Genomic DNA, 24,546 nt, shown 5'->3' with positions numbered 1-24,546 from the left:
TCCTCTCGCAACCACTCTATCCACCACACACTTCAGCCTATTTCCTAAATTTTTTTGCAAAAATCTTATAATCTGCACACAACAGTGATATCACCCTAAAGTCCTGCACCGTGTCTTGTCGCTCACCTTTTGGCACTAAAACCACAACTGCAGTCCCTTGCAACCCGCCCATCCTCCCCTCCCTTTTCATCGTATTCATCAGCTCCACTAAGAAGAACTTCAACACACTCCAATGGCTCACATAAAACTCGCAGGGCAAGCCATCCAAACCTGGTGCCTTACCTCGTGGTATCCCCTCTAAAGCCCTCCACACCTCCCCTTCTTCAATATCCCCCCCTAACGCCATGCGATCACTGCCACTTAGCACACAAGATACATTCTCCCCCAACCCCCCGAATGCCCTCACATCCACCCCTGCACTCAGTAAATTTCTTCCAAACCACCTATCCACGTAATCACTCATCGCCTCCGTTGTTCTTAACTCCTGTCCCACCCTATATCCACCTAAATCCTCATGTACTACCAGCCTATCAATCTCCATAGCCATACGGTACTGCATCTGTCCCCGTAACACACAGGCCGATGGGCGATCACCCCACACCGCCTCTTCAAATCCACCCTGCACTCTCACTGCATCAAATCTGTCATTCTGCAAATCTCGGATCCTCCCTTTTAACAACTCGATTTCCTCCATGGGATACTGCCCTGCCTGCACGCACCTCTCATAACAACCCTGCAACCTACCCTTGAAATACTGTTGCAGCCTGCACGTCATCCAACCCTGGTACTTTCCCCATCGCACATAAAACTGCCGGATCCTCTCCTTATGTACCCCATCCCACCACCCCAGTAAGTCACCCACATCCCTACCCTCTCCCCACAAATTCTCCCACATTGTCCCAAAATCTAGCCCCGCCTCCTCCACCCCAAGAAGTCTCACATTTAACTTCCAATACCCTGGATACCTCTTAGGCAAGCTGGCCCAAGTCAAGTCCGCATAAACAGCTCTATGATCCGTGTATACAGCATCTACCATATGCACGCTCATCACCTGCACAGTCCTCGTTACATATAACCTATCTAGCCTGGCCGCGTATTCCCGTCTATGAAACGTATGCTCAACCATCAGGTCCCCACCTCCAACAATATCCCTTAACCCCACGCCCAGCAAAAGATCCCTTAGGCTAACCAAAAAACACCCTGCCCCCCGTGGCTCCACATCCTTTCTACGTACTACACAATTCCAATCACCGCCTACGATTGTTACCGAGGGAAGAGATATCAAATAATAAATCAAAATATCATGCACAAACTCATTCTTCACCCGTACATCACGCTCTGCCGGCACATACACACAAACTACTGCCAGTCGCTCACCCCTCCACCATCCGTCTACCCGGAGTACCCTACCCTCCTCCCCTCCCTCACATCTAATTACAGCAAATGGGCTCGTCTTCCGAATCAGGATCCCAACCCCACCCTTCAAACATTCCGAATATGCCACAAACACACGATATCCAGCCACATTCAAATCCTGACCAACCTTAAAATTATGCTCCTGCACAAACACAATATCTATGGCATAATGCCTCAAAAACCCCTAGAGCAACAAACGCTTCACATCCGCACACATCTCATTTACATTTACAGTCATACACCTGAAACCTTCGTGAAGGGTTTTACACACTGCCCTGGAACTCCCTTCATAGGCGAATTACCAGCCTTCCTACTTTTCCCACCTCGCTCTCCGCTGTGAGCGCGATTTCCCCCCAGTCGAACACCTGACCGGACACACCTGTGGCGCCTCCACTCACCACATCAGCCCACGGTTTCTTTCCCGGCCTCTGCGCCAGGGTCAGGACATCATCGGAATCAGATTGTGTTGCCGCCCTTTTATGCCGAACACTCCATGTCCTGCTCGGGAGATGCCTCACAATGTACCTCCGCCGCCACCTCGACCACGGTCACCACTCCCGTTAAAGCGGCACCCGCAGGAAGCTGACTGCCTCTCCTCTCGTCATCACGCTCCTCTGGCCCTTCCACGGACTGTACATCATCCCCAGCTCTCATTATCTCCAAAAACTTGTCCGTCAGCTGCTCTAAAGCCATATCCTCTGCTCGTTCCTCGCCACTCAGCTTGGTCTCCCCTTCCACCAAAGCGGAGACCATAGAGCCTACAGGTATTGACGGGCTCGACCTCACCATCGGGAACTCTCTCTCCACCTCCTCGCTCCAGGAAGAACTATGGCCATTTACAGGTATCCCGCTGACAGGCCCCGCCATCGGGTCAGGCCCTCGGTCCGTCCCTCTGTCTGCATCCTGTCGTCGCTGCTGTCTCCCACACTGGGCTGCCATATGGTCATAAGCACCACATAGCCTGCAAGTCTTGTGCTGCCATGCATAATACACCATCACTTGTGTCCGGAAGCCTTCTAGGATGACAATGGGATTGAATGCCTCAGCATCATCTTCAGGTTGAACGTACCCTCCGGCAAGCCGGCATATGCCCCATCTGCCCAAGTACCTGCTGTTGCCAGGTGCACAGTGCCGTAGCGTTCTTAAACGTTCCTTAGATCTGCCTCGTCAGCTTCGAAAGACACATTACGTACCATCACCCAGGTGTAGTGTCTCGACACTTCTATGAGACAAATTCGTATTGCCGAGTTAACGTCTACACAACCATCTTGATACTTCTCCACCAGGCGTTCATACACTGCCGTCGATCGCAGCTTGACGAACATCTGGTAAGCCCCATTGAGTGATACACCATACAGATCTTGATCAGCAATGTCGTATGTGTCGCAGATAATCATAGGTAGAATCACTTGCGCGGACTGAGGTGTAACTACACCCCACACTAAATCAAAGCACACAGTGTTGACACGCCTTCTTGTAGTCTGCGCCATCTTGAGAAAATCAAACTGCGCAGGAAGGCCTCACAACCAGCAGTGTGTGCGCAAAACAACCACTCAGCCCGAGAGCAGAATGGTCAATATGCAAGAAACGTGAAGCATTATATAAGAAAACAACACACATATAACTAAACAGATGACAACCCACATCTGAACATACCTTAAACACAAAATATCTATATAATACAAAGTATGATGACACTCTTATTCATATCGTGTATGAAACTTTATAAACAAAAACAATCTCATATAAACTAATGCATTGCACACTCAATTGTATTGTATATTAACATTTTATATACAAAGACAATCTCCACATCGCACCACATCGCAATTATATATATGTGTGATGTATTTTGTACTTACACCTACATGAGTATGGTGTGATAATTTCAAGTGTTTTTCTTATATATACTGATAGTTGGCTTGAGTGATGTATAATGTGCTTAATGGTCTTTCTTTTTTGTTTTGTCTGTGACGGGTTTCTTCTCCTGTGTCCAACAACGTGTGTGCGTGTGATAATTTATGTATATACTTATTGTTCTCAACAGTGTTATGCTATATATATATATATGTATTATGTCTGTACAAGATATGCTCTCAATAAAATATAAAAAAAAATACAAAAAAAAATTTATACGTGTTATGAGTCATATTTTTTTATATCTTATTTAAAACATTGCTACAATACAAGTGATGATAAATTATAAAAAATGTCTATGATATGTGCCAAGAAACTCAAATAAAACATCCCCTTTTACAGAAAATAATACATCAATCCTAATTACCATATTACCTCAAAAAACCTACATTATACAATATAAATATTTTTATTTAGTACAGTAAATAAGCCGAAAACATAGCTATAAACATTGTGAACAATGTTGAATACTGCTAACCTAACCAATACATAAAAGTTATATCAACGGATAGAGACAAGAACCCCCCCCCTCTAATTGGACCCCCCTTCTCCTCCCAAACATACAGGATGCACAGTATGAACAATTAACATATCCCCGTAATCGGTAGGTATATATACATTAATACCACGATAACCGTCCCATCAGGGGGGAGCACTTGAGGCAACATGCATTGCAGTCTCCTATCACATAGAACATCCTAACATTGAAAAAGTAAATATAATACAGAGAGTACATGACCCCAGCGCATGCAGGTGTCTCACCCACACCACAGTAGGAGTGCTTATTAACATTATTGTAGGATCAGAACCAATACAATATATTAATGTCTGGAGCGACAGAACAAATTCCCAGGTTCTTGTATAACACAAAGAAGATTTCGTAAACATTATTACAAAAGTGTCTTCCATTTGGCCTTCTAAATAATCCGCCTCAAGGCAATACCCCAAAACCAACTAAAAACCACCACACTATAATCAAGTGCATGCTTGTACCAAAAGTGAACAGCCACGAAACACTAGAGGCCACACACTTCCCACACTATGAATAAATGCCCGTCATACATATATCGATTACCAGGCAAGGTACAACTAAAGCAGGAGAAAACTAGAACCATCTTAAAACTATGGAGGAATACAAGCCTCCATCTCCTACACCAGTATACTAGCCTCGAGGACATCTGGCTTCGGCCTCATCCTGGAACATGATGCACACTCTCGAGACAGATTTCAAGCAATCCCTGAGGTATTCCAAAACCTCACACAAGAAACACCAAAACAAATGTTATCTCACATTGCCACATCACTTTATAAGCCACCATCGCCACACTACCCTACTACATCCATTCCCCAAGCACTCCGTCGCTCACCACAGGATATCAACCCCTTGCCATCCGAACCGGCACCAACCATAGCAGTCGTGCCACCGTCAGACCCCTATAACTCTCCGGAAAAGAAGTAACCCACTGACCCCCATATAAGCTTCTATTCCTACCCACCAACGTATAAAAACTCACCGCTAATGCCTTGATTCTGACATTACCCCCCACCTCCCTCATACCCCAAGAAACATACAAAAAAATCCACCATAATATACCTTCATGCCCTTGCTACCTCACATGACACCCCTCCCACGTCTAAAAGTAAAGACCTGAGAACCTCCACCCTCCTCCTCAATATCCCAAAAACACCCCACAATCACAATCATACATTTTCCAAAAAAGGACAAAAATACTCCACATGAAAGGCCGTTTCCACATTCCCACAATGCACACAAGACACATCTCTCACATATCTCATCTGCCTCAACACCTCTTTAGATGCCAATGTTCCCATGATGAATCTGCACACTACTTCTCTCACCACCTTGGCAGGAATTCTTAGCTTTCGAAATTCCTCCCATATTACCTTCCATTCATATGTGGGGAAGACAGCCACCCCTTGCAGCGTGTCCAGATGATGCTCCACTCCCACTAGCCTCCCTATTCTCAGACGATGTACATCACAAACTCAACATGTACCTCAACATGTCCTCACACACCTCCAGGTCCTGCCCACTCCACCAACAACGAACATCCCTCATCACCTCCCCCACACGATGACCCCTGAACCCCCCTCTGAGATATTGCATCTTAACATAAATCACCCTCACCATGGGCCCCAATGCCAACAAGCCCATTTCCCCCCCTGACGCACCCCAGTCATTACCACGCCTCGTCCCAACCACGCCCCCCCCATAACCCCAAAGATACCTTAACACCCTCCTCTGGATTTCTATTACATCACAGTTCTTCAAGGGGTATACTGCCGCCACCCCCCAAATGTTACTGTTTACCAGCGAATTCACAACCACTGCCCTTTGGTGCAATGTAACATCTCTGGCCCTTAGACCACATAGCCTGCCCACTGCCCTGTCCCTAACCATCTCTGAATTAACCTTTCTACTACCCTGCATGTCCGCCGTATACCATAACCCACAAATCTTGATCCTCTGCACAATATTCCATTCAAACCCCCAACCCAATCTCCCGCCCACCCAAGTGCCCACCTCTAACAACATCGACTTGCTTTTGTTAACCCTCATCCCCGTTACAGCCCCAAACCTCTCAATGACTCCACTTACCCTTGAAAAAACCTCCTTTCCACTAAGATCGTCATATCATCAACGTAACCCAAACCCCCCCCCATTCCCCTCAGCCCCCTCACCACTCAACTCTCGGTCTACAAGCTCATAAAACGGATTCTGTACACATGCAAACAAACGTTGGGAAAGTGGGCTTCCCTGCCACAAACCCCTCTTCATACTAATCTTACAACCCAACCTACCATTCACCTACACCCGCATCTTTGCTACCGCATACAAGGCACCCACCCACCCTACCATCTTGGCACCAAAACCCAAACCTCTCAAGCTCTCACGAAAAACACCCTGTCCCCACAGTCATACGCGTTCTCCCAATCCAACCCAAGAACCCCCCCTCCACAATCCTCTAAGAAATCCCTGATGCGTCCATGGCCTTCCCGCATACTCCTCCCTGGAATTCCAAACTGACCCCAGTGTAAAACCGTCCCCAGAACCCCCTTCAACCTATTACCTAGAATCTTTGCAAACACCTTATAATCCACGCACATCAAGGAAATTGCCTGGAAAGCACTCAGCATCTGCGCTCCCTCCTTCTTCGGTACTAATACTACTATATCCATACAGTGTGACTCGCTCATCCTTCCACCATCTAGCATATTATTCAAAACCCCAACAATGCAATGCCTCATGCACCCCCAATGAGCCTTGTAAAAATCAATAGGCAGAACATCAATCCCTGACGACTTACCTGTGCTCATTCCAAAGACTGCATCTGCCACCTCAGCTTCACTAATGTCACCCTCCAACCCCACCCTATCCTGTTCTCCTATAACATCATGAATCACCTTACTAAAAAGCTCCTGCCAGGTGCCTCGTCTTGCACACCTTCTCCATTGTCCCTGAACCACTCATCAGCATAAACACTCATACTCTCTGTGGAGACCAGGACCGCACCTTTCAGGTATCCCTCCACCCCCATGCTAGCCAATAACTTCAATAATATGGTCACTTTCCTACATTCCCTAAACTTGCGCAAGACATACCCAGTCAGTATATCCCCCAACAACACATCCTCCAACGCCGATCAATAACGTACTGCATCAAAACGTTCGTTATGAATGTCCGCATTCCTACCTCGAAGAAGTACGATATCCTCCCCCCTACCCACTCTCCCGTAACAAGCCTGCAACTGTCTCTCCAAATAATTCTGCAATTCATATCTCCATCTTGCTTCCACATGTCCCTTAACCCTACAAAAATCCGCAATCCCCGGCTTCGCCCTCAACTCCCACCAGTCTATAAGCTCCATTGCACGATCTCTTGCCTCCCAAAACCTTAACCACCACTCCTCAAATCCCATACCCCCACCCTCCCCCCTAAGCAGCCGCATGTTCAACTTCCAGTAACTAGGGTAAATATGCAGAGCACTCTCCCATGACAGATCTACTATCACCTCCCTATGACCCGAGAAACCTACGTCGAATGTCTGCACCCTCCCCACCTCCAACCCCTGCATGACATAAATTCTGTCTAATCTCACCGCATACCCCTGACGAACGAACGTGTGCTCCACCATAAAACCTCCCCCCCACGCAACATCTACGACTCCCACGTCCCTCAACGCATCCCTCAGGACACTTAAAACATGAACTGTCCCCCTCGGTTCCACATCCCAGCCACGTATCACACAATTCCAATCCCCACCTATAATTGTGATGGCAGGCAATCCCCACAGTTGATACAATAATTCGTCCCTCCCCCTCATGGGGCAAATGGCCATAAAATTAGAAATTCGAACTGAACTCCCTTTAGTAGATAGAGTAACTCAATATAAGGTCAATGAGCCCATATAAATGGAATTCTGATGGTTAGTTTTCCAGCAATTGCTAATCTGCAAAGCCCTAATTTATTATGGTCTGCCCATTTAAGGGAGTATAAATTTGGATGCTCCAAACTTGCAATGTTTAATAAAAAAGCAAATAACTATTTTTTTTAATTTATTATTCAAACAGACAATATCAAAAACATCAATGAAACTTGTATCCAAACCTTTTTTAGGTATTAGAAAAATATAAAAAGAAACCAAATTGCTACATTGACACATTGCAAAAGGGATAAAATTTTCAAGTCCCACATTCCTGAATTCCCTGAGAAAGAACAGTCATTCTATATTACTAATTGCTAGAATGGAAGGCAAAGGGTCATTATGGATGTCACCACAGGTCCACCTGGGGTTACTGTCAACAGCAAGCTCATCATGAATATCTACATTAGCATCTCGATCTTAATACCTTTTTTTTCTTGACTACTTTTTGCTTTTTGGCAGGCATTTCTTCCTCCTCATCATCACTTGACACCTCTGCATCAGGTGGCAAGTATTCATCACTGCTTTCAAGCAATTCTGGGTCATCTACCTCCAGTTGTGAGTCACTTTCCTCCAAAACGCAGACATATTTGACTTGGTGTTGGAGGGCTCACCATAAAACAATTTCTCATTGATCTGGAAGGACAATAGAAACGTTCTGTACATGTCCAGACAACTATAAAATTCATATAAGCAATAGAAATATTTTTTATAAATATTTATTTACTGAAATTGAAAACTGGCCCTAAAAGGGCAGACCAACATTTATTAAGGCCTCTTTTGTTGCACTTTTTCATTTGCATGGTACACTCATATTGTTTTATACTGCCTTTACATATATATATATATATATATATATATATATATATATATATATATATATATATATATATATATATATATATATATATATATATATATACATATATATGTATATATATATATATATATATATATATATATATATATATATATATATATATATATATATATATATATATATATATATATATATATATATATATATATATATATCAACTTGGTTGATATGCCTTCTCTTCTTAAGACTTTTAATATTAAAGTTGTATTCAAGAATCTTGATACAGTAAAAAAAAACTTTTGATAAAGAATTGCCCCCAAAATGCTGATGGATGTGTCTATAAGATTCCTTGTAAAATTTGTGATAAAGTTTATTACGGTCAAACTGGTAAAAATCTCGAACTAAGATTAAAACAACATAAATATAGCATTAGAACTGGACAAGATTCCAATGTTCTATTTATTCATGTAAGAGATTTTAACCATCCAATTGATTTTCAAAAAGTTGAGAAAGTAGTATCAAGCAAGTCCATGGTCGACAGGAATATAATTGAATCTTGTTTCATAAAAAGCAGTTTTGACAATAATATGAATATTTCCTTTGGTTTATATAAATTAGATCCATTTATAATTAATAGAATTTGGGAAGAATTTAATAATACACTGGACAAATAATTTTTAAATTTTCTTGGGTAGAATAGTTTGTGGGGTGAGTTGTGCAAAGGACCTATCCAAGTTGGGTCAGCGCGCGTCAGGTGTTTAACCATTGTGGAATCTGATAGTGAGGTGCTGGCCAGACCCCTTATATAGCTTCCTTGGATGCTTTACTTTCATAGTTCCTTGATAATGTGAGTAGTCACGAAAGCGCTTGGAATTTCTCTATTCTTTCAGAGTGGTTGTTTTGCATATTCTGAAATCACCTGTTTACTGTGATCTTATTGCATATATATATATATATATATATATATATATATATATATATATATATATATATATATATATATATATATATATATATATATATATATGGTAAGGACCTCGTCTGTGGTAAGGACCTCGTCTGGGACTCGCTTGGAACAAGTGGGGGAGGTGAAAGTCCATCAGGAGAATTCGCCAGACGTGAACATGTGTGTGGGTGGCTGCTCTAGGAAGACGACGGCTGGCACGGCTGAGGTCGAGGAGGTTCTCATGCCGGGGCAGAGGCCGGGGAAAAAAGCTTGAGCAACAGAGGAGGAGCTGTTGGACCGGAAGGATCCAGTGGAGACAGAGTTACACAGTGAATGGGGAAAGGGTGGGGAGGGAGTCCAGGGAAAGTCTGGTGAGGCGTCGGGTCGACGTACTGGTAAAGGTGTGGTAGGCAAGCCACAGCGGCATAGAGGGAAGCCACTTTTCATATAACTTTCAGGTGTGTTACCCTTAATAAACCCTTTATGGGGCAGACTGCAAAATTTGTGGGTCTGAGCATGTGCTTTTCTGTGCGTGTCATCCTACTCGTGCCGCGCATCTAGATTCCCATTCTTTATTTCTGACTAATCACAAGCCTTCCCTCAGTCACTTCAGCTAAGTGGCGACATCCTGTTGTAGTTTCCCATTGGATGAGAGACCAAGATGTGGCTTGGTGTCGCCAAGATTAAAATTTTTTCATCTAGTGAGACTCAAATACCCTTGGATTTTATCCTCTACAATGTTGGTAAGTACTGATTGTTATGTCTAGTGCATAAATGAATAGTTTAGGCTTATTTATATATATGTACATATATATATATATATATATATATATATATATATATATATATATATATATATATATATATATATATATATATATATATATATATATATATATATATATATATATATATATATATATATATGTATATATATATATATATATATATATATATATATATATATATATATATATATATATATATATATATATATATATATATATATATATATATATATATATATATATATATATGTATATATATATATATATATATATATATATATATATATATATATATATATATATATATATATATATATATATATATATATATATATATATATATATATGTACATATATATAAATAAGCCTAAACTATTCATTTATGCACTAGACATAACAATCAGTACTTACCAACATTGTAGAGGATAAAATCCAAGGGTATTTGAGTCTCACTAGATGAAAAAATTTTAATCTTGGCGACACCAAGCCACATCTTGGTCTCTCATCCAATGGGAAACTACAACAGGATGTCGCCACTTAGCTGAAGTGACTGAGGGAAGGCTTGTGATTAGTCAGAAATAAAGAATGGGAATCTAGATGCGCGGCACGAGTAGGATGACACGCACAGAAAAGCACATGCTCAGACCCACAAATTTTGCAGTCTGCCCCATAAAGGGTTTATTAAGGGTAACACACCTGAAAGTTATATGAAAAGTGGCTTCCCTCTATGCCGCTGTGGCTTGCCTACCACACCTTTACCAGTACGTCGACCCGACGCCTCACCAGACTTTCCCTGGACTCCCTCCCCACCCTTTCCCCATTCACTGTGTAACTCTGTCTCCACTGGATCCTTCCGGTCCAACAGCTCCTCCTCTGTTGCTCAAGCTTTTTTCCCCGGCCTCTGCCCCGGCATGAGAACCTCCTCGACCTCAGCCGTGCCAGCCGTCGTCTTCCTAGAGCAGCCACCCACACACATGTTCACGTCTGGCGAATTCTCCTGATGGACTTTCACCTCCCCCACTTGTTCCAAGCGAGTCCCAGACGAGGTCCTTACCACAGGCGGCTGTTCCTCCCTCACATCGGCCTCACCAACAGTTAAGGCACAGGTCCCTGATCCATCCCAAAAAATTTTCAACACCTCTTCCAGTAAGTCCTCCTGAGGCACTTCATTCCATTTTGGTGGAGTCACCAACATCCCCGTCGACTCCCCCGACCCCTTCAGGAGTGTGACACACGTTTCGGCCGTCCGTTCCTCTCGCTCAAACTCCTCACTCCAACGACCGATCGTCCTTGCTTCCTCATCTCCCAACTCCGACACCAACTCACAAGGATGCTGCTCCACAGCCGACATCCCAGGCTCCCTGGGAGCCTGTCTCCTAGGACACTGTGCCGCCATATGATCGTAAGAGCTACACAAGCGGCAAGTCCTTCTCTGGACAGCATAGTACATGAAGACTTGCGTCCTTTAACCCACCAACGTGATGTAGTACGGTATAGGCCGAGCCAGAGTCATTTTGAGGGTATAGAAGCCCTCCGGTAGCCCCTCATATGGCCCATCCTTCTATACTCCCATAGTAGCAGAATGGACCTTTCCATAACTGTTGAATGCCTCTTGTATGCCATACGCAGTCGCCACTTATAATACTTAGATATGTCGTGCAAGGCACCGTCTAACACAGAGTTCACAGTCATCCTCCGCTCTTGGTACTCATCAACGATCCTATCGTAGAAGCCGGCACGATTTATTTTCACGAATACTCTGGACATCCCATTCAAATTCACACCATATACTTCGTCATTGGGGACACCACAGACGTCTCTGATGATGGCAGGTAGCAAGGTGTTCATTGTAGCGCCACTGAGCGTGTCACGTACCAGCTCAATGCAAACAGTGTTGATCCTCTGTCCTGCTCAAACCACAATCTTGGCGTCCAGATGCAAAAAGTCACCACCAGAGGGCAGGCGTAGCAGACTAGGCGAGCGTCCTCTCTCCTCGGAGGTCGAGAGACGAATGGCATTACGATAATACCAAGTAGAAATTGTCTACTTAAAATGGACAAAAGGGTGTAACACACGATACATATCGTTATTTAACACATGCACTCAGCAGGCTCATGTCAATCATGTGTTCACACATGCACACTCTTTAAATACCGATCATTAAATTTAAACGAGCAATAATCAGTTTCTTTAAATAACATTAAGATACAAGTACTTACCTCGTTGAACAATTGATCAATCACAATAACATCAAATTCCTTCCTTCTTTCATAAAGATCTTTCACCACGGGGACTTTGTACAACTCCGTAACAAGAGTTGGTAGAACAATCTCAAAGAGTTGGAAGACCCCACTGGGGTTCTTCCTGCTCTCAAAAAAGTTAATATCTTCCTCCCTGAATTGTGAGAGGTCGTGAGGGATATCTTCAATGTTAGGATGTTTGGACGACTTCGGTTGGTTGGTCAACATCACTATCTGAAAATGTTAGTTAAGCTGTATATCAAGATAAGGTTGAGGGAACTTGACGAAACCCACAACAAAGTCTGAATAAAATTCATCATTTGGCAATATTAAATAGAAATTTTCTTACGCTTTGTAAGCTATCTTTCAATTTGAAGATTGAGACACTTATGCAGCATGTGAGAATCTTTATTCAGGAAACGCTTCGCCACACAGTGGCTTCATCAGTCCAATACAAAGAGGAAGGTGTAAGTATCATGTGGGAGTTCGAACACGTGGATAGGGTAAAGTAATACTCACGTAGGCTGGAAGTACGTATAATTACGGATAATGTGGGGAGCGCCCAAACAGCCGTAACCTTGCCTCCTTGCTCACTCTCGTATGACTGACTGCCCACAGTACCCATATGTGAGGGGGTCTTTGAATACTGCTGTGGTCAGCACAATATGAATACAGACAGTGACTCGGGCAGAGACGGTTGGTAGTGAGTCATCTACTGGTACACTGGTTACTGGTAACTGGTTACTACTACTGAGAGCTCGGTGACGCTAACGTATGTCGTCCCGACATACAACTAATACAAACTAGAGATGGCAGGTGTACGGCTTGGGCTGATTCTATACAATGTCAAAGTACACAACAATTGAACAATATAACATACCAAAGTAGAACATTGGAATGGAAGCTTACGTAACTGAAACTGTAATGCAATACAAGGTATAATATAGCACAACTCATCGAATGAAACTCATTGAATGAAACTCATCGAATGAAACTCAACGTTGGGATTACACAGTAGAAGTGATAAAAAAAATTTGATCGCTCGATCTGTATTCATGTGATCTACGGATTCTGAAGAAGAAATATATACAAAGAAGTGTTTAACAGAAAGGCAGATTCGGTGCACTCAAATCTAGACTGTTAACTCTCAGAATTCGGAGACAACGTGAACACAAAAAAAAAAAAATCTTGAAAACTGATAAGTTGATACTGTAATTATTCATCTATACAGGTTATTTACATTTAACCCCAACTCTGCTAGGGTAAGATTAACATATGCAGAATGGGTGTCATCTCTGGGAGGATCAAACTCTGTTGCATTGGCTAACTCATGCTGTATTTGAGGCAAATCTGAATTGGAAGTTACAAATGATACTTGAGGATTTCTCAATACCTGTCGTGTACGTAGGGAATAACGACATTCAGGTTGATCGTCTGACTGAGTATCAGAGGAAGAGAGTACAGGATCAGGAGGATTGTCAGAGTCTGTCACATTAGTCTGGGTTGGAACATCATTATCATCACATGCTAACTTCATATGATCTAAATGCGATTCTTTATACTGACCAGTACTAATTTCTCTAACTTTATACTTATTACCAGTGATGTGTTCAACTACTCGATAAGGACCAACAAACTTTTGATCAAGCTTTGGCATTGCAGACGTTTTGTTAAAGTTAGTCAGCATAACTCTCGAACCTACTTTAATTTTGGATGGCTTTGCTCGAGTGTTTGCGACTCTTGTAAATTCTGCTGTTGATTTATGAAGTGTTTCACGGATTCTTCTAAAAACACTTTGAGCTAAGCTGGTACGAGTTGCTATGAAATCATCAGGGTTGTAATTTGGTTTCGGATTAGAATATAACAACTCATAAGGCAAACGTTTATCTACACCGTACAATGCATAATGTGGAGTGTCACCTATAGAAACATTGTAAGCAGAATTTATAGCACACTGCACATCAGGTATAACTTCATCCCAAGTTTCACTGTTGGGATTGATAGTGGCTCTCAAGACATCAAGTACTTTCTTATTGGTTCGTTCTGCTAACCATTGCTGGCAGGATGATGAGGAACAATGGTGGATTTAGAGATCTTGTACAAGGTACACAAATTTTCAAGAATCTCATTACAGAATTCACCTCCATTATCTGTTACTAGGGACTTAGGGGTGGTATGCCTGCAGATAATGCGTTCTTTAAACGCTTTAGCTACTGTCTCGGCAGTCTTATCTGCAATAGGAACTAACTCACAATATCTGGTGAAATGGTCTTCCATAACACAGAGATGTTTGTTGCCTTGGAGGGAACATTGGAAATTAGTTAACAGATCTAGCGCAACTCTTTCCCTCGGTTCGCTAGTAGTTGGATACACCTGGATTGGATTAGGGCCATTAGCATTACCTTTATGTTGCATGCAGACACTACATTTCTTAACATACTCAGAAATATCAGTTGCCATACGAGGCCAAAAGTATTTCAATCTGGCTTGTTTTACTGAACGATCCATACAAGGGTGTGCAACACCTGGTACATCGTGAACTAGCTGTAAGGCTACATTCACTAGTGACTGTGGAATTACTAACTGGTATACTCTTCTGCTAGGAGTACCCAACTCGGCTGTTCGATACTGTAATTCTTGGTTCATGACAAAGTCACTGATGGGTGCTGGTGGCTTCACAGTCAGAATAAGATCTTCCTGGAGCAGGAATCGAATCACACCAGACCACATGGGATCTGTTCGTTGAGCATTCTTTACATCTTCAGCACTAAATGGAGGGTCTGCAGTTACTATACTAACATGTCGCGATAAGGCATCTGCGACTACATTTGACTTGCCAGGTAAGTGTTCAAAGGTGGGATTGAACTCTTGGATAGTCAAGGTCCATCTGGCTAACCTTCCAGTAGGTTGTTTGTTCTTACTGGAGGAATGAACAAACTCGGTGGAGTGGATGACTCCCCCTGGTTGAAAAAAATAATGCTATAACACGCAATATGAGCAAGGGAGAACGAATCTACTATCTCAAACTGCAAGCACAGGAGAAAATAAATGAACACGGTCAACAATGCTGATATTCTGAGTCGCACACAGTGACACGAGGTATCAACTATAAAGAAACTACACTTACAAGCGTTAACATGTGAAAGTTACTCGAGAAATAACTTGTAACAATGCACTGATTACTGTCAACTAGGATGGGATCACCATCTGAAACACAAGAACAACAACAGACACTCTAGTGAGAACACTAGCTGTAACAGAGACGTCTTTCTGCAGACAGCATGTCACATCAACAAGAGATGGCATTACTAGTTTCAAGTAATCGTTTTCTGACAAGGCATCCCCTGTGGAGAAACTACTACTCGAACTAGCAGTCATTGCAGGGATAGGCTGTGCACTCAAGGCAGTCTGAGTGTCCTCGGACACTTGAGGCAACGGAACACTATCCTGCAAGTCTGAAGGTGTAGGTGGAACACAGATGGGAGTGACAGAATTACTAGTGCCTGACCGCTCGGCTACGTTAATAAGTAATTCACGGATCTATAGGAACTTAATCTGAACTTCACATTTCGCAGCACTTTAACAAATCTCAGATACAAGCTGTGAGAACAAACACATTTCTCAAGGGCTAGATATTGTCTTTCAGTCAGTAAGGGAATGTTGGTACTGTGGACTGATTCATATTGACTTTGACTGGAATGATACACTAAGTGAACGTTCAGAAGTGACTGGGACATCTCAGTGAACTTACTGAAGGACATAAAGACAAGAAAAATGGAGAGAATGACACAATAAGCTTAAACGGGAAGAAAATGCTTAACGATTCTGCATAAGTAATAAAAAAATGTCTAAGATACACTGCAAGAGGAAGGACAACTCAATGTAAAGGACTATTGGCCAAGAAAAAAAAATTACATTGAAATATACAAGTAAAAATATTACTGGAGACTGAATTAAATGCAAAATGAGCTGTCTTTACTCTTGCTAATAAAGAAATTAATTAAGAAAATTTTAAATCAATGTAAAAAGTATAAAATAAAATTACTAAATTGTATGCAACGAGAGATAACTGGGAAATTTAAATATTTTCTAAGAATGCATAAACAAAATTAAAATATAATGCCAAGATAACATCAGGAAAATTAATAAAATGAAAAACAAGATGCAATAATGAACTGAGAATAATAATACATAAAAATATCAATAAAAGAAAATAATTCACTGCAGAACAAGTTCAACAAAATAATTCACTGCAGAACAAGTGAAACAAAATAAGGTGTAGAAATAATCACTGCAATAATAAAGTCTCACTGGGAAAACTCAGGTTAAATAATAAAATAAAAATATGAAGAAAAATTGATTGAACACTTTAACTCTTAATTGTAAATTAGACAAAACAATTTACTCAAACAGAGTAAAGAAAACACTTTACGTTAAAAGTAATTGAAATTACATCAAGAGTGAATTTGTTCAAAGAAATATGAAAAAGTATGAATAAAAATTAAAACAAGGAACAAAACGGGAAGTTTAACACTTACAAGTGGCAGGGCACACAACACTTAATCACGTATTCATTATTTTAGTATATTCTTACAACAAAATCTTGCTGTGACTGATACGACAAAAATTTGCTGGCAATAATAATGGTACACAAGTCTGCGAAAAAATTAGAGGAATGAGACACTGCTGGCATACGAAAAAGACACACATAGAAATAAATGGATAATTTGGTAAACTGGGGTGAATATCACTGCATGAAATACAATGCCAATTACTGGAGAATACAATGCTGAAAGAATACCAAAAAAAAAATGAATCACTTCACACAGAGTGACTGACTGGTACACTACACAATAATACTTACTACGGACAGAGAGTAGCATAAAATAAAAACACAGATAAAAAAAAATATAAGATGAGCGAAAACACTGAAAAATATTGCAAAAATAACGAGTCAAAGAAACACTGAGTCTACACTGAAAACACAAGGCTTAGAGTACACAAGAAATTCACTATAAATGTCTCACACACGCAAATGTCTTTAAATGCAAGAAAATTGTCTCTAAACAGAAAATTATCACTGAAGTCTGTAGTAGTCGGGTGATGACTGGTGATGAGGAAGGTTGTCCTGCGTGGTGATGACGCCGACACTCACACTGTCGTCGTGAAGAAATTCGCTTTCTCGGTGAACTCATGTAACTGGCTTTATCGGTGGCACTCAGCTACAATCTCTTGACCAATTATGTGAGCCAAAACAGTATTAGGACCCGGTACAAGGGTGCAAACAACCACAGGTAGATGAGGTGGATGGCTGGTGGTGGTGGTTGGTGGTGGGTGGGTGAAGGGAGAGTGTATAGCGGTGGGTGAGGTGGTGACTCTTACTGGCGTGCACTCCACTCACTACCCACGAAGGTGGCTTGATAAGCCACTATGCCACAGGGATGGTGAAGACCATGCTTAGCATCCAACTGGCATCCAACTGGGAGCACAAAGCGATATATGAAATAATACTTCAGAGGATGCATGGCTTACTTCTCTCTCTCAGCTGGGTTAGAAGCTGGATTGGCTGACTGGCTTAACCCACGAGAATGGCTGACTGGAAGACGGGTAACGATGCACACAGCACGGAGGAGCAGGTGGATGACAGGAGACAGGCTGGATGACAGGCTGACTGGCATTCACTTCCACAGTCTGGCTTACTGACTGGCTTAATTGCAAAATCCGGGTCAACCCCTCGGAGATTGAAGCAATTAGCACACGAACTAAGCCAGGAAGCTTGAAACGGCTGCAACAGGCTTGCAGGCTGGAGGTGGAGGTTGTGAGGGGAGCAAGTAGCTTGACATGGGTGAGATGGTTCACCTTTGACCCGCCGGCTACTCACAAACAGTCTTCTAACATCTTGAAATACCCTTCAAAAGCTTAATTTCCACGCTATCCCACCGCTGCCACCATTTATCATGTGGGAGTTCGAACACGTGGATAGGGTAAAGTAATACTCACGTAGGCTGGAAGTACGTATAATTATGGATAATGTGGGGAGTGCCCAAACAGCCATAACCTTGCCTCCTTGCTCACTCTCGTATGACTGACTGCCCACAGTACCCATATGTGAGGGGGTCTTTGAATACTGCTGTGGTCAGCACAATATAAATACAGACAGTGACTCAGGCAGAGATGGTTGGTAGTGAGTCATCTACTGGTACACTGGTTACTGGTAACTGGTTACTACTACTGAGATAAGGAGAGGAGGAGTATGAGGTAATCAGTCCCTCAGCCTGGAGTCGATGTGTTCAGTCCATCAATCTACGGCCCTATGCTATACATTCTACAAGATAGATGGACTGAACACATCGACTCCAGGCTGAGGGACTGATTACCTCATACTCCTCCTCTCCTTACGCCTTCCTCTTTGTATTGGACTGATGAAGCCACTGTGTGGCGAAACGTTTCCTGAATAAAGATTCCCATATGCTGCATAAGTGTCTCAATCTTCAACTTGTCGGTTTTTCAAACCATTCATCACATATCTTTCAATTTATTTACGTCACTGTTTACTATTACTTAAGCAATATTTGTTAAGATATTCTCTTAGTTATGCTCAGCATACTCAGAACTCAATAAAATTATTCGTGAATTTATTTATGCTAATTATGAAATACAAACATAACATATTATGGTATTACCTTGTGTCCACGGTCAGCCAGAGCCACAGCGAGAGGCATGAAGATATTTCTGTGACTCTTGGAGGAGATGGGTAGAAGCATAAGGATCTTATAGGACCTCTCAGGTGGAGACAACTTCCCCATGATGCTTCCCACTAGCATCACCACCAGTACACACATAATCGTTGACTTCATCTGCAGACAGCATTAATTACACTTTTAACATGTAGTACATTTCAGCATTATCTGGAGTTTATCTGGAGAGAGTTCCGGGGGTCAACGCCCCCGCGGCCCTGTCTGTGACCAGGCCTCCTTAGGTCAGTGTCCCAGGATGCGACCCACACCAGTCGACTAACACCCAGCTAAATGCTGAAACAGTAAGCAGGCAAAGATTTATAAACGTAATAATTAATTTGTTGACAATGAGGGTGACAACGGAGATCAAGTTGATCCGAATCAGGAGTGAGAGAAACTAAGATCAAGAAAGATCAATAGATATTACAGTTTATACATTATTCTAAAATAAAACCTATCACATATCTGTAAATATCTAAATCTATTCCAAAGCTACATTCAGAAGGATGACAATATATATTAAATAATTATTATGGACAGATATATGTTATATAAATTGTTCATTAAACCAACTTTTACTCAATAGAGAGTGGTATTAGATCATGTCAGCAACATAGTTTTCCTACGTATTTCTCTGATGTAAGATTAGCTAATATTGATCATAGTCAGAAACTTCTCAATTATATTACATTCGGGTACACTCAGTTCCCGAGCATGAAAGAGGACAATATAAAGAGACAAGTTCTCTCAGGCATGGAAATGTAAACTTAATATAAGATGTTGTATAACAAACTTAGCTACACAGTGGTTCATGTACCCACATTGGTTATATTAATCTGTACATGACATTGGAAGATGAAAGTTGATTACTTTCGAAAAGCATTCTAATCTTGCAAATTTACTTATTATATATTACGTTCTAAAGTCTGCTTGCTCCCCGGAAACATCGGGGTATATTCTTAAATACACCCCGATGTTCCCGGGGTGACATGCTAAGTGTGATGAATTTTGTAATACACATTCGACAATATAATGGTGAAGTACATGTGTCCATGTTGCCTGTCTCAGATTGTACATTTTTTTTATTTATTAACACATCGGCCGATGCCCACCAAGGCAGCGTGGCCCGAAAAGAAAACTTTCTTCATCATTCACTCCATCACTGTCTTGCCAGAGAGGTGCTTTACACTACAGTTATAAAACTACAACATTAACACCCCTCCTTCAGAGTGCAGACACTGTACTTCCCATCTCCAGGACTCAGGTTCGGCCTGCCGGTTCCCCTGAATCCCTTCATAAATGTTACTTTGCTCACACTCCAACAGCACATAAAGTATTAAAAACTATTTGTATCCTTTCACCCCTATAAAATACGCTCACACACATGCTTGCTGAAAGTCCAAGCTCCTCGAACACAAAACCTCTTTTCCCCCTCCCTCCAACCTTTCTTAGGCTGATCCCTGCCCTGCCTTCCCGCCACTAAAGATTTATTTACTCTCAAAGTCATTCTGTTTTGATTCTTTCTCTCTACAAGGCCGAACTACCTCAACAATCCCTTCTCAGCCCTCTGGATAATAGTTTTGGCAATCCCGCACCTTCTCCTGATTTCCAAACTACGAATTTTCTGCATTACTTTCACACCACACATTGCCCTCAGACATGAGATCTCCACTGCTTCCAGCCTTCTCCTCGTTGCAGCATTCATCACCCATGCTTCACACCCATATAAGAGTGCCCCTCTTTGCTTCTACAGACAAAGTTGTTTGTCTCCAAGGACTCCTAAGTGCACCACTCACCCTTTTCCCCTCATCAATTCTATGATTCCCCCTAATCTTTCATAGACCCATCTGCTGATATGTCTGCTCCTAAATATCTGAATACATTCACCTCCTCCATACTCTCTCCCTCCAGTCTGATATCCAATCTTTCGTCACCGAATATTTTTATCCTCATTACCTTACTCTTTCCTATATTCACTTTTAATTTTCTTCTTTTGCACTCCCTACCAAATTCATCCACCAACCTATGCAACTTCTCTTCAGAATCTCATAAAAGCACAGTTTCATAAGCAAAGAGCAACTGTGACAACTCCCAGTTTGTGTTTGATTCTTTATCTTCTAATTGCCAAGACCCTCGCATTCACTTCCCTTACAACCCCATCTATAAATATATTGAACAACCACAGTGATATCACACATCCTTGTCTAAGGCCTACTTTTACCGGGAAATAATTTCCGTCTCTCCTACATACTCTAACCTGAGCTTCATTATCCTCGAAAAAACTCTTCACTGCTTTCAGTAACCTACCTCCTATACCATACACCTGCAGCATCTGCCACATTGCCCCCCTATCCACCGTGTCATATGCCTCTTCCAAATCCATTAATGCCACAAAAACCTCTTTAACCTAATCTAAATACTGTTCACCTATATGTTTCACAGTAAACACTTGGTCTACACACCTCCACCTTTCCTAAAGCCACCGTGTTCGTCTGCTATCCTACTCTCCGTCTTTACTCTTAATTCTATCACTAATAACTCTACCATACACTTTACCAGATATACTAAACAGACTTATCCCCCTATAATTTTTGCATTATCTTTTATCCCCTTTGCCTTTATACAAAGGAACTATGCATGCTCTCTGCCAATCCCTAGGTACCTTACCCTCTTCCATACATTTATTAAATAATTGCACCAACCACTCCAAAACTATATCCCCACCTGCTTTTAATATTTCTATCTTTCCCATCAATCCCAGCTGCCTTGCCCCTTTCATTCTACCCACTGATTCACGAACTTCCCCCACACTCACAACCGGTTCTTCTTCACTCCTACAAGATGTAATTTCTCCTTGCCCTATACACGAAATCACAAGCTTCCCTATCTTCATTAACAATTAACAATTCATTGAAATATTCCCTTGATCTTCCCCATACCTCTAACTCCATTTAATAACTCTCCTCTCCTATTTTTAACTGTCAAATCAATTTGTTCTCTAAGCTTCCTCAACTTATTAATCTCACTCCAAAACTTGTTTCTTATTTTTTATATATTTTTTTTAAACATCTCACCCACTATCTCATTTGCTCTCTTTTTACATTGTTTCTCCATTCTCTTAACCTCTCTTTTTCTCTTCCCTCCTTGCACCACTTCTACTTTGTAAAAACCTCTCATTTGCTAATTTTTTCTCCTTTACTACTCTCTTTACATAATCATTCCTCCAATCGCTCTTCTTCCCTCCCGCACCCACTTTCCTGTAACCACAAACTTCTGCTGAACACTCTAACACTACATTCTTAAATCTACCCCATACATCTTCGACCCCATTGCCTATACTCTCACTAGCCCTCTATCTTCCAATAGTTGCTTATATCTTACCCTAACTGCCTCATCTTTTAGTTTATTCACCTTCATCTCTCGCTTACTTTCTGTTTCAGTTTTCCTGTATCCCATCTACCTTTTACTCTCCCTGTAGCTACAACTAAAAAGTGATCTGATATATCTGTGGCACCTCTATAAACATGTACATAAGAACATAAGAAAGGAGGAACACTGCAACAGGCCTACTGACCCATGCAGAGCAGGTCCATGCCCCCCCCAATGACCCCCCACCCGGATTAGCACAATGACCCACCCAATCTGGTCACCTCCACTCAAGGATGGAGCACAGCACCAGGTCCAGCAGCACAAGCTAGCCAGGTCCAACTCACACCCACCCGCACTCATGAATTTACCTAACCATACCACGGGAGGGACCTGAACCCGCGGTCAGAGAGTCTCAAAATTCCAGACCGTCGCGTTAGCCACTGGACCAGCTAGCCACAATAAGATTCGTCCAACTAGGTATATTTCTACACCATAGGAAGGTTAGCATAGGCACCACTGTGATCACAAATGCTAGTTTTTATTGTGGCTTGCTGGTCCAGTGGCTAATGCGACGGTCTGGAGTTTTGAGACTCTCTGACCGTGGGTTCAGATCCCGCCCGTTGTATGGTTTGTTTGCAATCGTGTGATTACGATTTCGTGAGTCATGTTGACGGCAGTGAGGGGACTTGAGCTAGAGTTCGTCACGGCCACGCTAGCTGGAGATTCGTCTGTAAAAACTTGCATTTGTGGTCACAGAGGTGCCTGTGCTAACCTTCCTATGGTGTAGAAATATACCTAGTTGGATGAATCTTATTGTGGCTAGCTGGTCTAGTGGCTAACGCGACGGGCTGGAGTTTTGAGACTCTATGACCGCGGGTTCAGATCCCGCCCGTGGTATGGTTTGTTTGCAATCGTGCCATTACGATTTCGTGAGTCATGCATCTTTTTATTATTATTATTCTTATCACACTGGATGATTCCCACCAAGGCAGGGTGGCCCGAAAAAGAAAAACTTTCACCATCATTCACTCCATCACTGTCTTGCCAGAAGGGTGCTTTACACTACAGTTTTTAAACTGCAACATTAACACCCCTCCTTCAGAGTGCAGGCACTGTACTTCCCATCTCCAGGACTCAAGTCCGGCCTGCCGATTTCCCTGAACCCCTTCATAAATGTTACTTTGCTCACACTCCAACAGCACGTCAAGTATTAAAAACCATTTTTCTACATTCACTCCTATCAAACACGTTCACGCATGCCTGCTGGAAGTCCAAGCCCCTCGCGCACAAAACCTCCTTTACCCCCTCTCTCCAACCTTTCCTAGGCCGACCCCTACCCCGCCTTCCTTCCACTACAGACTGATACACTCTTGAAGTCATTCTGTTTCGCTCCATTCTCTCTACATGTCCGAACCACCTCCAAACCCTTCCTCAGCCCTCTGGACAACATTTTTGGTAATCCCGCACCTCCTCCTAACTTCCAAACTACGAATTCTCTGCATTATATTCACACCACACATTGCCCTCAGACATGACATCTCCACTGCCTCCAGCCTTCTCCTCGCTGCAACATTCATCACCCATGCTTCACACCCATATAAGAGCGTTGGTAAAACTATACTCTCATACATTCCCCTCTTTGCCTCAAAGGACAAAGCTCTTTGTCTCCACAGACTCCTAAGTGCACCACTCACCCTTTTTCCCTCGTCAATTCTATGATTCACCTCATCTTTCATAGACTCATCCGCTGACACGTCCACTCCCAAATATCTGAATACATTCACCTCCTCCATACTCTTTCCCTCCAATCTGATATCCAATCTTTCATCACCTAATCTTTTTGTTATCCTCATAACCTTACTCTTTCC

The 24,546-nt window shown here is 42.2% G+C and overlaps 2 protein-coding genes across 4 annotated transcripts in view; both read right to left on the bottom strand.

Annotated features, from left to right (window-relative positions):
* Positions 1-24,546, bottom strand: part of LOC128703110 (UDP-glycosyltransferase UGT5) — a 442,390-nt gene that overhangs the window by 407,865 nt on the left and 9,979 nt on the right. The window lies entirely within an intron of this gene.
* The window catches only part of LOC128703245 (UDP-glycosyltransferase UGT5), a 58,417-nt gene that overhangs the window by 29,073 nt on the left and 4,798 nt on the right, over positions 1-24,546 (bottom strand). The window contains exons 2-3 of the mRNA XM_070103463.1: positions 19,256-19,429; positions 12,552-12,806 (exon numbers count right to left, since the gene is read on the bottom strand). Coding sequence (XP_069959564.1) covers positions 12,552-12,806; positions 19,256-19,429 — 429 coding nt within the window. The remainder of the gene's footprint in view (positions 1-12,551; positions 12,807-19,255; positions 19,430-24,546) is intronic.

This window comes from Cherax quadricarinatus, chromosome 85, assembly GCF_038502225.1.
Source record: "Cherax quadricarinatus isolate ZL_2023a chromosome 85, ASM3850222v1, whole genome shotgun sequence".
Classification (NCBI taxonomy): Eukaryota; Metazoa; Arthropoda; class Malacostraca; order Decapoda; family Parastacidae; genus Cherax; species Cherax quadricarinatus.
Note: the sequence above shows the minus strand (reverse complement) of the source record. Positions and strands in the feature narration are given on the sequence as shown.